This window comes from Myotis daubentonii, chromosome 13, assembly GCF_963259705.1.
Source record: "Myotis daubentonii chromosome 13, mMyoDau2.1, whole genome shotgun sequence".
Taxonomy (NCBI): domain Eukaryota; kingdom Metazoa; phylum Chordata; class Mammalia; order Chiroptera; family Vespertilionidae; genus Myotis; species Myotis daubentonii.
This window is the reverse complement of record NC_081852.1, coordinates 2,955,715-2,972,855: the sequence shown is the minus strand read 5'-3', so window position 1 is coordinate 2,972,855 and position 17,141 is coordinate 2,955,715. Positions and strand designations below refer to the sequence as shown.

Here is a 17,141-nt window from a genome sequence, read left to right as displayed (position 1 = left end):
GGGCAAGGCCCGGCTGAGGGTCACTCCCAAATGCACAAATTTTTGTGCACCAGGCCTCTAGTCCTAGATAATAAAGAGATAATATGCAAACTGACCGTCATGCCCTCACACAAGATGGCCACCCCCATGTGGCCACGCCCTCGCACAAGATGGCTGCCCCCATGTGGTCACAATTTGGCCATCCCCATGTCATCACAAGATGCCTGCCACAAGGTGGTCAGCAGGGGAGGGCAGTTGTGGGCAATCAGGCCAGCAGGGCATGGCAGTTGGTGGTGACCAGGCCTGCAGGGGAGGGCAGTTGGGGTCAATCAGGCCGGCAGGGGAGCAGTTAGGCATTGATCAGGCTGGCAAGGGAATGGTTAGGGGGTGATCAGGCTGGCAGGCAGGCGAGCGGTTGGGAGCCAGCAGTCCCGGATTGTGAGAGGGATGTTAGGCTCACAGGCATTGGGCCTAAACCAGCAGTCGGACATCCCCTGAGGAGTCCCAAATTGGAGAGGGTGCAGGCTGGGCTGAGGGACACCCTCCCCCCCCCCACCCAGGCATGAATTTCATGCACAGGCCTCTAGTGATATTATAAAAGCAAACAGGGAAAATAATACTAATAAATGACAGGGAAAATAATGGGCATGACCACTTTGGAAAACTGTTTTGCAGTATCTACTAAAGCTGAATATCTACATACCTTCTGGTATCATGGGTATATACCCAACAAAAATGCATAAGATATATTCACCAAAAGACATACTAGAATATTGTAGCAGCACTATTCATAATAACCACAAACTGGAAAACTGCTCAAATGCCTATCAACTGGAGAACAAAAGAAATAAATTATGGTATATTCCCATCATATATTATAGTACTCTATAACTATGAGAATGAATCCAAAAAATGGATGACTCACAAATATGTTGAGCAAAAGAAGCCAGAATTTAAAAAGAACATATATTATTTCATTCATATAAAGTTCAAACACAGGTAAACAGCTCTGTGTTCTCAGAAAGCAAGTAGTCACCATTAGAAACGGAGGGTGCTCACCGGAGGGAGCGTCTGCTCCAGGATATGTTGTGTTCTGGTGCTTGCTGGGTGCTGGCGACCTGGGTATGTTTGGTTTGTAAAAATTCACTGAGATAGACTTTTTGAATGGTACCCTTTTCTATATGCATATTACACTTCAAATGTTTGAAATGGGATCTAGAGAATTAAAGTAAGGAGACAAAACACTAGTAAAAAAATTACATTTTCTATATATCCCATGTTCTTCAGATCGGGATCAACATTCTTATTCAAAATTACCTGAATATAGGCAATACAATATGAGAAGTACTAAGCTAAATATTTCCAAAGTCCTGGGTTTAAAATATATTCTGCATTAATATGCAACTGGGTGACCTTGAGAAATGCAATTAAATCTTGGAGTATCACTTTTCTGACCATTAAAACAGTATTACTTGCTGTCCACAGTGTTGCTGAGATGAAGAAAATAACATACATGAAAGTGTTGTTTAAACTATAAAGTAACCCTGAACTGTGTATAACAAAAACAAAAAAATAGATCAAAGTCTAAATACAATGGTTTATAATTTTTAAATTTTGTGTGCAATAAGAATTTTGTTCAACATCTTAAACAGAGTTCTATTTAACAAAGCAAAGATCTCATTGCTCTGTGTTTGTCTGAGGGGATGAAGGACAATCATAAAGAGAGTGCTGGAGGCTGCCTCCATATTCTCCCCTCCCTATTGTCCCCCGAGGTATCTTCTAGAATGCCACTGTGTGCCGGCTTTGGGGTCATACAGACTGAAGTAAAATGTCCTGGTTTTATCACTAATTAGCTTTCTGAGCCTCAACTTCTTCAACTCTAAGAGGAAACCAGTATCACCTACTTTTCAAGGGCTGGAGATAATGTATATTTTAGAACCTAGAACAATGCCTGGTATGTAATGTATGACCACTACATAAGTTGTACATAGACAACTCTGTAAGACACACACATGAGAAAGAGCACTAAACTTCAACTGTTTCCAAAGCAATTAAATATAACAACTTTAATCTAAAACTTTGATGTCAGTAATAGCTTCCTAAATATTATGACTTATTATTAGCTGATCTTTGAACAGGACACATACTTTTCAATAACCTTTTATTTTCCCCTAAACAGTAAATACACATGGTAGAAAAATCAGAAATTAGAAAATGTAGATTTTTTAAAAAGACATCACTATGGTCAGTGTAATAAGGCATTAAAAATAATAAAGGCACCTAGATTTAAAAGAGAAAAAAATGTTTTTATTTGCAAACGACTTGATTGTCTAGACAGGAAATCCAGCAGGATCTACAAAAAGCTACTGGAACAAATAAGCAAAATCCGCCAGTTTGTAAAATCAATACATAAGATCAACCGTATCGCTAAACACTAACAACAAATAATTGGAAATAAAAATGTATAAGAAAATCTCATGAAAATAGCACCAAAAGTATACAATCCTTAGGGGTAAGTCTGCCAACCATGGAAGAGTCACATGCCCCGCCCTCCAGGAGGTGGAGCGTGCCTCCCCTGCTTCCAGGGGATGTGCAGGGTGACGTCCTGCCCAAGAGAACAGCGTGTGAAGAAGGAAGCAGAGGAGAAACCTGAAGAACACGATCTGTGCCAGGTGATGGTGTTTTGCATCAACAGTGATATTCATGTTGCTTGTCTGTACCCTTGATGTGATGTGATGAGATATGTTGTGAAGAGCATGGCGCTTTATCTCTCAGGTCATCCTCCCCAAATCAACAAACCCATCTAATCATGAGAAAAGCATCGTATTAGTCCCTACTGAGCGACAGTCTTCAAAACACTTGACAGTTCTCCTCAAAACTATCAAGATCATCAAACACAGGGACAGCTGGGAAATGGTCCATCCAGAGGAGCCTCAGGAGACCTGCCACGAGCTGGCCCCTCCTGTGACGAGCTACCCATGTGCATGATCAGATAAAATCCTGAGCTGTGACCCAATCAAGTTTCATGAGGAAGCAGTCACACAACTAAAGTAATGTTTATGAGATTTTTCTCTATATTTTAAAAAGGTTTTTTTTTTTATTAGAAATATGTTTATCTTCTCTTTCTCTTAAACCTATGCTAAAATGATAAAGAAATTTTTAAAAAATATATAAACTTTAGTAAGTGATTTAGCAGGACTGGAGGAAGACACAACTAGAGTGTGTGCATACGAAAAATATGGACAAAATGTGCCCTGCAAAACCCCAAAGACGGTCAATATGTGAGATATAGAAAAGGTAAGCACGTGACTTGTCTGGGTTAAATATGTGGGAACTGGACCTAGACATTATTATGCGAAGTGAAATAAGCCAATTAGAGAAAGACATACATCACATGATCTCACTTATATGTGGAATCTAATGAACAAAATAAACTGAGGAACAGAACCTGGGTATGGATGCATGGAACAAAATAACAGATTTCAGTGAGGGGAGGGTATGGGAGGGGACAGAAAGAGATTAACCAAAGAACATATATGTATAACCCATGGACACAAATGACAGAATGGGGAAGGCCTGGGATGGGGGTGGGCTCTGGGTGAAGGGGGACAAAAAGGGAGATAATGGGGGATATCTGTATTACTGTCAACAATTTTTTTAAATGTGGGAATTGATTGGAAGTCTGCATAAAACAAGAAATACTCCCAGTGTTCTGCCTCAATTCCAAGCTAAAATATCAGAGGTTTTTATCTCCGGAGAAACTAAAGTAACCTCAGCAGGAAAAACTTTCCACATAGTGTGGGTACTGAGGGACATCAGTACCCATCCATCACTGTACAATAAAGCCAGCTGGCTTACCAGACAGCTCACATACAGCCATCAATCAACTTTTTAGCTCCTCACTCTTAAATATAAATAAACAACAAAGAATTATTTATTTGAAGAAAGATTCTAAAAGAAATAGAATACAAAATAAATATAAAGAACAAAATAACCATTTAGAAAGAGATAATGCAGGTAACCTAAGAAATCGTAACAAAATGTAATAAAAACACAGAACTTAATATACCTATGACATCACTGTAATTAACTAGTTATTAATACTAGTAATAGGAAAGGAGCAAAGGAGAGGCCAGACGTTGTAGGATGTCCCCTGTAAAACACTGGTTGAAGAGGACTGGACAAAGGTAAGAGAGATGCATGACCAGGGATTCGGGATGACTAGGGAAGGTGCTCTCTGTCCGTCACACCTGGAAACCAAGGCCACTGGCCAGAATAGGCATGGCCACCGCAGGGCATGGAGGCTTGGGACCTGAATTACCTGAACAAAGAAAGTCACTCTTGTGCTTGCAGGACCCACGGGGCTCTTGTTGTGAGGGCTCACTCGCCTGCATTCTCCCATGTGGCCCACACCAGTGTGAACCTCCCACAATGGACTCATGGTTGCAGCCAGCCTGATGCTGTATGGACCCAGGTCCAACATGGAGAGGAAAGTCGGTAGACTGGCTTTACTTCTAGCTCTACTGAAACCCCAGCTTCACTTCATCTATGACTGGACTAAGGAAAATAGGACTTTGGAAACCCAGGAATGTAATTCCACAGAAAGGAAGCTTTCTACTGGATCGCACCCTCCCGCGGGGGGCCTCTGGAAATGCCTATTCCAGCAGTCCCCCAAGAACTGCATCAATAACAGTTCCTGACAAAACAAGAATTGAATAGTATGAAGAAGGATGGTGCACAATAAAGAGTTCTTGGATATTGAAAATATAACTCCCAAAATAAGTAATTCAACAGAAATAGAGAACTGGAATATGAAGTTGTATAAATATACTGGAAAACATAATCAAACCCAAAGAAATGAAAAATATGAGAGAAAAAATAGAAGACTGAGAAACAATTTAGAAGTTCTGGTTTGCGATTACCAAGAATACAAGATACAGAAAAAAAAAAACAGGGTAAAACAAAAAATCACAGAAATGACTTAAAATTTCACCCTGCATAACTCTCCAAAGAGTCCACTAATTACCCAAGTGTTAAGTGGAAAACAAGTAAGTGCAATAAAACTCAAATCCCAACACATTCCTGTGAGCTTCAGAATGCCAGGAATAAAGATTAAAATGCTGGAAGTAAAAGATTTAAAAACTCTTCCAGAGATTAAAAACAGGCAAATACAATTTAAATGGATCAGAATTTAGTACTTTTCTCCGTAGCTAAACTGGATCCTAGAAAAGCAATACACTCAGATTTTAAGGGAAAACTCACTGCATCCAGCCAAACTGTTACTTTCAAGCAAATGAGAATATAAGAGATTTTCAGTAATGCAGTAACTAAAAATATTTAGCATCCATTTGACCTCCCTTAGGAAGTAAATGACGGATATGCTCTAGGGTAGTAAGGGAGTAACCTAAGCCAGAAGAAGTTCACCCAGGAAGTGAGTGGGCCCAGCCCCTGCGAACAAGAGGGAGTCGCTGCGAGGAGCCCTGGAGAAGCTTCTGACAGTTCGGATGGCGAAAGGCTGACAGAGGTGGGGGAGGCACAGAGACTGTTTTCACTAAGCCTCTGATACTATGTGAATGTTTTCAGACCGTATATATTTATCACCCTAAACTTTTTTTAAATTTAGTAATATTAAAAGGGGAAAAATTAAGAGGCAGTTATATGAAATCTTGGACTTATCCAGCTTTTAATATCTATTAGCATTTTGGGGAAATTTAAACATGCCCTAAAAAGATTTTGCAATTTTCTTCTCATAATTTTGTTGTCACTGTGTAAACAAAGAGTCAATTTGATCAATGTGTACTATCTAAAATTTCAGAGGTCATAATGGCACAAAGCCATTAAGAGATTCCATTTTTCATAAAGTGTCGCAAAAAAGAGTTTTCTATTTTTATGGTCCTTATTCACTTATTCTCTAAATTACCTAACTTCTCTCCTAATAGAGGTAACCTGGTCTTATTAGCTAATATTTGATCAGGCTTCATGTTTCAGAACAATAAACCCAGACACAAAAGAAGGTGTGTGGAATAGCTCGCCCACTGGCTGACTCGAAGGAGACACTGAACATAGTTTAGCTATTTCCCAGCCTTTCTACGACCTCTTTCCTTTGACTCTAAAGCTCCTGATCAGAAATCTTCTCTCCAGACTGGCAAGCAGAGAAATACTATAAACTCGTCTACTTCTATTACAGTTAAACTACCTTCTAAGCTCTATGTCTGTGTATTTCAAACCTGAAATCCTTTCTGTCTTGAAAGGAGTCCAAGAATGGGATCTCTGCAAAGGATCCTCCACGTGCTCACTCCAGCCTTAGCACAGAAAGGTCCAATCTCTATAAGCATGGAGAAGAGGAATCCAGGAAATCCATACCCAAATAATATAAAATAATTTACATGACTGTATCAGAATACCTTTACTAATCATCACTGCTGACATAGCAGAGCCATATTTCACTTCTGAGCATAAGGCTTGAGTTTGGTTTTATTACCATCATAAGCTCTAAAACTTGGTCCCTGCTCAGAATTAGCTAGAACACACAACCCTGAGGAAGATGAGAAAATAAGTTGAGCAAGCAAGCCAGAATGTTCTTTCTCAACATTAATTTAAGCAAAATTTGACTAGTCTATAAAAGACAAATGTAGATTTAAAACTAAACAAAAGATATCCACATTTTGAAATTAGTGTTTTATTCCTAAGTTTTCTGCTATGCATCTGACCTTGTCTCTTAAGTGTTATATGTTCAAACCAAAAAAATGCTATTGAATCAGAAGCCAGATTCAAACATCAGTTCACCCCGTGTCTTTTGAGAAGTCACATCACTGTTATGAGTCTAGATTTTCTCAAATAAAAATATAAGATGGAGAAAGATTAAACTTGAAGGTTTCAAACAAAACTACAATTATATGATTACTAGAGGCCCAGTGCACGAATTCGTGCATGGGTGGGGTCCGTCAATGGGGGCCGATCAGGCTGGGCTAGCCGGGGGGAAGGGAAGTGGGCAGTTGGCTGGCTGGCCCCGCCCCTGATCAGGGTAGGGGGGCTGATCGAGAGCGGGACTGGTCAGGGGGAGGGGCTGCGGGCAATTGGGTGGCCAGCCCCACTCCCAATCGGGGTGTGGGGCCGATCGGGAGCCGGGCCAGCCTGGGGGAGGGACCGCGGGATGTTGCGGGGGGGGCCCCAATCGGGCCACAGTGCACGTCATAGCAACCGGTCGTTCTGCGTTCTGGTTGTTCCGGTCGCTTGGCGCATATTTATATATATATATATATATATATATATATATATATATATATATATATATATATATATAGATGTAAATAAAAACTGCTCTTTCTTATTCCCATTTAGCCAAAATTAGTAGCAGTCACTGATGACTGAAAGCCTACCATATTTCAGGTATTAAATCTCTCAATTTACAACTACTGTTTCTAATTCTCTCAGTAACCTTACAGTGCAGGTACTATAAAAATGAGGAAAAAGAAGCAGAGAGATTGGCTTATCCAATATTACACAGCTCATAAATGTTGGGGACTGTATGGAGACCATATATAAATTCATATATTTTTTCCTTCCACAAAAATTTCTATTGTGCACTATTTAAAAAAAAATATTTTTAATATATTTTTATTGATTTCAGAGAGGAAAGGAGAGGGAGAGAGAAATAGAAACATCAATGATTAAGAGAATCATTAATCGTCTGCCTCCTGCATTGCCCCCAATGGGGATCAAGCTTGAAACCCAGACATATGCTCTGACCAGAAATCAAACTGTGACCTTCTGGTTGATAGGTCAACCAGAAGCACTGAGGCACACCAGCTGGGCTATTAAGTACTATTTATAAGTATTATTTTTATAGAAACCTAAATAGACATTAAAAACCCAATTTAAAAATTTTAAAGTAATGTTAATACATCTTGCAACTCAAATATCAAAAGTCAAAAATGTTCATTATAAACTCACCTGATGCAGCAGACGTTTAAGTTTGAGTAACTGAGTTTTTACAGCAGTACAATCCTGGACCATGTGCCGGAGGGTCATCTCATCCAGTATCACTGTATTTTCAGGTACATCTATAAACATTCTCTGAGCCTGGAAAAAGGGGGTCCCTCCATAGCTTTCAAAATGACCCAAAGGAGATTCTCTGTAGGGAGAGCCTCTAGAAGGAGAAATTGGAGGTAAAAGATATGCAACACAAATTTCAGAAAAAAATAAAGGTAATAACATTATTGCAATGAATATTATAATTGATTTATCATTATCACAAAGCCTCTGACTTTTACTCACCTCAGACCCTGAATATGTCTAAAAAGTGCAATCAGTTCTAGTTGCATTGCTCTTCCTTTTGTGTATTTTACACATTGGCTGAATAAACCTTATTCCTTAGGAACATGAATAGAAACAAAAATCTTGGGGGAAAGACTTTGGCTGGAAAAAATATACTTATTTTTCTTTTTCCTGCACCGACTGCCTGCTTTTTATGTTGACTTTAATTGGCCTCTTCAACATCACTTTTTTTTTTAGCCCCATAACACTACAGGACTCCTATTTCTTGAAAGTCCCAGTAGACAGTTAAGTTTTACACTGTTAACAAATCATCTTTTCCAATAAAGATTAACACGTTAAGCACCATGTCAGTCTCTGGTGACTGACACTATCCTCTCCGTCCGGACCTCATCAGTCACTGGTGCTGCTAGCATATTGGTGAAATCGGCTATCGTGGGCTAAACGGAAAGGAAGACAAAACAGGCTTGGCGCTTAACGTCTTAAATAAGATTTTTAAAATCTTGTTTCCTAATCTTAAACTACATTTTAAAAATCCACTGTAAAAAAAAAATTAAATTTTCCTTTAGTTTCATACAATACACATAATGAATAATTTAGAATTTTTTTGTTTGAACATTTAAGACTAGGGACAATGTGTTTTATGGGTGTAAAAAACAATGTTTTAATCAGAAGTCATAGCTACAGCAATTTATAAAGTACTGCATTCACATTACACATAATTCCAGTTGGTTCTTATGTTAAGACAAAAACATGCTGGGAAAAAATGTTCTTTCCAAAATACTGTAATGGCTATGTTTTATCATGATTAAAGTTAAATTCATGATGCATTAAATTTGCAAAACGCACAATGCATTAATTTTCAACCACATTAAAAAGTAGAAATACGATTTCTGCTAAAATTTTCTAGCTTTGAACAAATATTCCCAAATCTCTAAATTCTCAAATATTTAATATGAGCTTTGTTTTCACTATATTATTTTCCTCTGAAACTACTTCAGGCCTCATTTTTCTTTTAAACATGCCCTACTGGGTGTGGCGACAAGAAGGTGCCAAGAGGCCAGGCAGAGTTAAGGCAATGCAACTGTGTATCTTGAGTGGGCTTCTGTCAGGGAGACAGATGGGCCTGTGCTCAGCCCTTGGGCTGCATGACAGGGAAGCAGATCCAAGTTCCCTAGAGAGTTCAGCGAGCCCCGTGCTAGGAAGAAAAGGAAGTGACCGCCTTCCTACAGGTTACAGGCGCACCTGTAACCTGGTTTAAACAGACTACAAACCACTGGCTAGGTCTGGGAGGCAGAGTGCAGGTCCATGGGCAAAGGAAGAGCTACTCAGAGCAGAGACATTCCAGCTGCATACTGGAGGCAGACCAGCCTCTGGATTCCAGAGGCCCGTCCACCAGATGTCAAATTGCCAAGCATCAGTCAAATTGCTAAGGGCCGGGCAGGGACAATGACTGCCATTGGCTGCACCAGAGAACCTCCAGGGAGGGATGAGACCAGCACACCAAGTGGCCAACTTGACAACATGGAGCAAAATCCAGCGGGCTCCACTAACAGCAGATCCAAAGGGTGAACACAGTAGGCACTAAAACCTATGGAGGCGAACACTTTTTAATTTTAACATTTTCTTTACTTTTTCTTTTATATTTCATTTAAAATATTCGTTTCCTCTCTTTTCACTTTTGTCAGCACTGTAACTGGCTAGTTATGAATATGAATAGGATTGGGGCAAAGGGTCTGCCGGACATGATAAGCATGGCCATCTGGGCAGCTTCACCTGGGAGCTGCACCTCTGCACTTCCCAGGGAACCACTGGCCCAATCCCTGCAAATCACAGGGGAAGGGGCCCAACAAAGGGGAAGATGGATGCTTGCACAGTGAAGGCGAGGTGAGGTAGGGACAGTACTTGCCTGTCAGGCTAACCTGGAACAAATATAACTGGTTAGGGTTGGAGCCACTGCAAGCCTGTGAAAATCTGGAATACCTAATTCGCAGACAAAGGAATTCTTTCTCTTGTTCCTCTTGCTTCACTCTTGCTTCCTTGCACTCACCTGTGCTCCTTCCAAAACCATGTGGCCCTGGGAGCTGCATGGCCCATAGCCAAGCAAACCCCACATGCAATGGAGTGTAGCTGGGAATACAAGCTAACCTAGTGAGATGCGGGACTGAGCTGTGCAAATGCAGTGAAACTCTGGGCAACGGCTTTAATCCCAGTTCCACTAAAGACAAAGCTAGATATCTTCCATGGCAAGAGAGAGGGAGATGGGACCTTGGAACACAGGGGTCTAATTCAACCAAAATCACGCCTTTCTTGATACCTCATCCTCCTGTGGGGGCCTCAAGATATTCTTATTCCCATGGCACCCAAAGAAGGCCAATTCCACTCAATAACAAGTGGGGACACGGAGACCACCCCACCAATAAAACTTTAATATCTCTATTTCTCTTTTTCCTTTTCTTATTCTACTTTTTCCTTCTCTTTTCTTTTTTTTCCTTTTTTATTTTTCATTTATTACTTTCCTATTCTATATTTTATTTTATTCATTATTATTACTTTTTAACACTTATCTCATTTAATATTTTTTTACTTTTCTTTTTTACTCTTATTCTTTTTCTTTTCTTTTCTTTCATATTCCCTTCTTTTGTTTCTTTTTTCTTTTCTAATTCTTTGGTCTCTTGTCTTTCTGTATTGTTTTTTCCTCCTAATTATTCTTGGTTTTGTGGTTGTTGGCTTGTTGTTTCTTGTTGTTTTCAGCTTGGCTTGCTTTGTCTTGTTCTGTTCTGTCAGCACCTGTGTAACAGTTGTTATGATGTGGTTGGGGTTGAGCTCACAGTCATCCAGCCCACGAGCTAAGCCCACCCATGAACAGACAACAGCAGTTGAGACACAATTATAATAGGAGGGTCCACATAATCCACATGGTACATTCCTCGAGCATCTCACTCAGAAGATTAAGAAGACAACATGAACTCATACAACTTAACAAAAGGAAGATAAACAATCCAATAAAAAAATGGGCAAAGGATCTAAATAGATACTTTTCGAAAGAGGACATACAGAAGGGCAAGAGACAGATGAAAATGTGCTCAAAGTCACTAATCATCCAAGAGATGCAAATCAAAACGGCAATAAGGTACCATCTCACACCTGTCAGAATGGCTATCATCAACAAATCAACAAACGACAAGTGCTGGAGAGGATGCGGAGAACAAGGAACCCTCTTGCACTGATGGTGGGAATGCAGACTGGTGCAGCCACTGTGGAAGACAGTATGGCGTTTCCTCAAAAAATTAAAAACGGAACTCCCATTTTACCCAGTGATCCCACTTCTAGGAATATATCCGAAGAAATCAGAAACATCAATCAGAAAGGATATATGCACCCCTATGTTCATAGCAGCACCATTTGCAATAGCTAAGATTTGGAAACAGCCTAAGCGCCTATCAGCAGATGAGTGGATTAAAAAACTGTGGTACATCTACACAATGGAATACTACGAAGTGGTAAAAAGAAGGAACTCTTACCATTAGCAACAGCATGGATGGACCTGGAAAGCATCATGCTAAGTGCAATAAGCCAGTCAGAGAAAGGTAAATATCACATGATCTCACTCATTTGTGGAATATAATGAACAACATAAACTGATGAACAAAAATAGAGCCAGAGGGAAAAAATAATATCTTAAGAAAATAATAGAAGTAATCCTGTTATTTGCAGATTTTTAATATTTCCTACAATCTTTGTAATATCATACTAGTACAGTTTTGGTAATATTATACTTAAAATCCCTTTTTTCTTGAAATATTAATGTTTATTGCATGTAATATATTTAAGATCATTTTTCTTGAGATAAAAATTAAAAATAAAAAGATTAAAAAAAGAATAAGACTACACAACTGGCTTGCACAAGACAACCACTACAGAAGGCTACCCCTACATGAAGACTGGGAGTCATAGCAGCCCTATCCATACATAGAAACAAACACAAAGAAACAGCAAAAATGGGGAAATAAAGAAACAGGTCCCAAATGAAAGAACAAAAGGAATTTACAGAAAAAGAGTTAAATGAAATGGAAGCAAGCAATTTACTAGTAACAGAGTATAAAGTAATTGTTTTAAAAATGTTCAACAGCATGACAAATGACATAGAAACCATGGTAAACAACTACTTGGAAATGAAGAATAACATATCTGAAATAAAGAATATCCTGGAAAACATAAACAGTAGGTTAGAAGAAGCAGAGTATCAAATAAGTGAATTAGAAGACAACGTAGGAAAAAAATCAATCAGAGCAGCAAGACTCTGGAGGACTTTAAGGGAGAGATCAACAGCAATACAGTCATAGTAGGGGACTTTATCACCCCACTGATATCACTGGATAGATCTTCCAGACAAAAAAAAATCAACAAGAAAATGGCAACCTTAAATGACACACTAGATCTGATGGATTTAGTTGATATTTACAGAACATTTCATCCCAAAGCTGCAGAATATATATTCTTCTTAAGTGCACATAGGACAGTCTCAAAGATAGACTACATGTTAGGACACAAAACAAGTCATAACAAATTCAAGAAGATTAAAATCATATCAAACATCTTCTTGAAGCACAATGGCATGAAACTATAAATCAACTACAGCAAAAATCAAAAAACAAAAAAAAACACCTCAAAAACATTCAAACACATGGAGGCTAAATAGTAAACAACAAATCGGTTACCAATGAGATCAAGGAAGAAATCAAAATCACCCTGGAAACAGATGAAAATGAACACACAACCCAAAATCTACAGGACACAGTGAAAGCAATCCTGAGGGGAAAAGTTCATAGCATTACAGGCCTACCTCAAGAAACAAGAAAAATCTCAAATAAACAATCTAATGCTATTACTAAAAGACCTAGAAAAAGAAACAGGAAAAGCCCAGAGGAGGTAGAATGAAGGAAATAATAAAGATTAGAGCAGAAATAACTGGCATAGAGACCAAAGGAAAAAAAATACAATATAAAAGATCAATGAAACCAAGAATTGGTTCTTTGAAAAGATAAATAAGATTGATAAACCTTTAGCCAGATTCATCAAGAAACAAAGAAAGAGGACCCAAATTAAGTCAGAAATAAAAGTCATAACAACTGACATCACAGAAATACAAAGGATTTTAAGAAAATACTATGAACAATTATATGCCAACAAATTGGACAACCTGAGTAAAATGGACAAATTCCTAAAAACATACAATATTCCAAAACTCAATCAAGAAGAATCAGAAAACTGGAATAAACTGATAATTAATGAAATTGAGTCAGTAATCAAAAAAACTCCCAGCAAACAAAAATCCTGGACTGCGTGGCTGCACAGGCGAGTTTTTTAGACATTCAAAGAAAAACTAACACTTATCCTCAAACTATTCCAAAAAATTCAAGAGGAATACTTCCAAGCTGTTTATACGAGGCCAACATTATCCTAATTCCAAAACCAAACAAAGACACTACAAGGAGAGAAAATTACAGGTCATTATCCCTGATAAACACAGATGCCAAAATCCTCAACAAGATATTATTAAATCGGATCCAGTAATACATGAAAAACATCATACATCATGACCAAGTAGGATTTATTCTGAGGATTCAAGGCTGGTATAATATTCACAAATCAATAAATATGATACATCACATAATCAAAATGAAGGATCAAAATCACATGATCCTATCAATAGACACAGAAAAGGCATTCAACAAAATCCAGTCCCATTTATAATAAAAACTTCATTCGATAGGCTTAAAGAAAAGTAAAGTCACATGTTAAAGTACTTGGAACAAAGCCTGATGCATAGTAGATGTTAAATAAAAACCAACTACTATTGTATTATTACCAATAATTTCCAACTTCTTTAAGTTGAAAATGTTTTCTAACATAAATGTCAAAAGAATACTATTAGGCCATATACCCTTCAGCTATCTTCTCCGATTGGTAAATGTTGACACACTGTTCTTTTCTTTTCTTTTTTATATATTTTATTGATTTTTTTTTACAGAGAGGAAGGGAGAGGGATAGAAAGTTAGAAACATCGATGAGAGAGAAACATCGATCAGCCGCCTCCTGCACGCCCCCCACTGGGGATGTGCCTGCAACCAAGGTACATGCCCTTGACCAGAATCGAACCTGGGACCCTTCAGTCCGCAGGCCGACGCTCTATCCACTGAGCCAAACCGGTCAGGGCGACACACTTTTCTTTACATCAAGTTGGAAATAACAGAATACCTCACTAGAGGACCATTTGAAGTCTTCTATGGGAAACAAGAGTGTAATTGAGAAGGCAAAAGCGTGTAATGGAGAAAGCAAGAGGCAGAAGAAGACAAAGATAGCAAATATATATCAGATGTTATTTTCAGAAAATAAAATGGCACTATGGACACAAGAGAGGGGAAAAACAGAACAGAGAGATTTTGACATTTCACATTCTGAGAAGATGATGCTCACACCTGAGAAGTGGACCTCTGAATTGGAATGGGTGGTTCAATCACTTTCCAAGAGTACAAGCACAGATCCAGGGGTGAAGACATAAACAAGATGAAAACAATGAACCTGAGACAAAAGAGGATTAGTAGACACAGCACCTCATATTGAGATGACAGACACAGCCCTGGCCGGGTGGCCCCACTCATTGGAGCATTGTTCCATCCATCAAAAGGGTGTGGGTTCAATTCCCAGTTAGGGCACATACCTAAGTTGTGGGTTCAATCCCAGGTTGGGGGGCACAAAGGAGGCAACCGATTGATGTTTCTCTTTTTTTCTTTCTCTTTCCCTCATTCTCTCCCTTCCTCCCTCCCTCTCGCTCTCTCATTCTCTCTCTCTCTCTCTCTCTCTCTCTCTCTCTCTCTCTCTCCTCTCTCTCTCTCTCTCTCTCAGAATCAATAAATACAACATGATCTCACCCACATGTGGAATCTAATGAGCAAAATAAACTGTTGAACAAAATAGATTCAGAGACATAGAAATATGGGACAGACTGATGAATCTCAGGGGGAAGGTAGGGGTAGGAAAGGCAGGGGTGGGAGGGAAGAGATCAACCAAGGAACTTGTATGCATAACCCATGGTCACAGACAATAGGGTGATGGAGGCCTGGGGAGTGGCACAGGGGCGAGCTATAAGGGGTCAATGGGGGGAAAAGGGGACCTATGTAACACTTTCAAGAATAAAGATTTAAAAAAAAGAAAAAAAAGAAATGCTATTTGAGAAAAAAATAAAAATATCCTTGTTGAGGATTAAAAATAAGATGACAGGCACACATTTGTACTTTTATACAAATTTTAATAATCATGGCTTTTTAGTAGAGAAATTATATGGTGAAGCAACAGAACACTGCAAGCTGCTTTGGGGAATATACTGGAAGGTTAGTAGTGTGTTAGTAAAGGCAGAAATGCACCTGTGTGGTCTATGTGGTCAATCACAGGCCAGGCAGTCTAGTAGATAAGAAGAAACCAATATATAGGTATGGGTGAAGGGAAAAATTAGTTAAGTGGTTATAGAAGCATGAGAAAGAAATGCCCACAATCACCAACATTATTTAACATTGTTTTATAAATACAGCCAATAAAATCAACAAGAAAAAAAGGATCAGAATAACTATAGAAAGAAATCTTTAAAATATCAGCCTTTTTTAACCCATTAAAATTGAATCCAATTTCAATAGCAGCACCTGATATTCAACCCACACAGCTAATGTAGGGAGCGGCTCTAGAGGTAAGCCTCGGATTGACAGAGCCACAAACAAGTCCCAGCTTAGAGGGCACAGCCCTCAGCCTAATTAAGCTCGACCTTTGGCCGCCCCCTAGATCCTTCCTGGGTAGCTAATGGGCTGTGGGAGGTGCAGCAAGTGCTGCCAAAACAAGTGAAACTCACAAGAACTCACCAGCTTGCTAGCTGGATCCTTCTCTGTGGCCTGATCCAGGCACAGGAGATCCACCAAGCCCCAGCTATATTCTCTGTTTGTCTTTTCTTTAATCCTTCACCGCCCCTCCTCAGGCTCACCGAACCCTTGGCAGTGCTGGCACGACACAATCTAATAATCACATTGCTGCACAATTACTTATTATAGTTTTAAAGGAATCTCACAAAATTATGTGGCTGTATCCATATACTTTCTCCACTTCTGCACAAGATGTGTGATTCTGTGCTTCTTAATTACCAAGATGTGTGATTTTGTGCTTAAGGTTTCTGATTCATAGATTAGACTGGTAAGTGGAGGTGTGTTTGGGGTGAGGTAGTAGGAGAGAGAGATTTTTTGTTTATTTCCTAATCTGAGTCACAATTTGTCTTCACACAACCTTTAGTCTTTCTTTACTCACTTTTATTAAAAATCATATGATAAAAGTTAAATGTGTGTTTTTATGTTCAAGGTGTATTTTTTAAAGGCTTGATTCAACAGAACCTCAATCAAAATCCCAGCAAGTTATTTTGTGGATACCAACAAGGTGATTCTAAAGTTTATATGCACAGGCAAAAGACCCAGAATAACCAACACAATTTTGAAGAATGAGATCAGAATGACTATCTGACTTTCAGGCATACTATATAAAGTAACACTAATCACGACAGTGGAGTACTGCCTACAGAATAGACAGACCGGGACACCAGAACAGAGAGTCCAGAAATACACCCACACCCATAGAACCAACTGGTCCTAGACAAAGAGCAAAGACAATTCAAAAAAGATAGGACAGTGTTTTCCACATATGGTACTGGAACAACTGGACATTCACATGCAAAAAAAAATGACCTTATACACCTTTCACAAACACTGACTAAGATCAAAGACCTAAATGTAAAACTCTAAACTACAAGATATCAAGGGAGAAAATCCAGGTGACCTTGGGTTTGGCAATAA

At 39.0% G+C, this 17,141-nt stretch overlaps 1 protein-coding gene across 17 annotated transcripts in view; it reads right to left on the bottom strand.

The window, feature by feature from the left end:
* CCSER2 (coiled-coil serine rich protein 2) overlaps window positions 1-17,141 on the bottom strand; it is a 215,282-nt gene that overhangs the window by 75,642 nt on the left and 122,499 nt on the right. For 12 of the 17 annotated variants that reach the window (XR_009448330.1, XM_059662019.1, XM_059662018.1 and 9 more), the window contains one exon: window positions 7,933-8,128. The exons of 4 other annotated variants lie outside the window; for them this stretch is intronic. Coding sequence is in view for 12 of the 13 variants with exons in the window: in XM_059662019.1 (XP_059518002.1) it covers window positions 7,933-8,128 (196 nt within the window). In the remaining variant the exon portion in view is untranslated. Of the gene's footprint in view, window positions 1-7,932; window positions 8,129-9,822; window positions 9,845-17,141 lie in introns of those variants that run through there. One more of the 17 variants, XM_059662024.1, reaches the window with a different exon arrangement.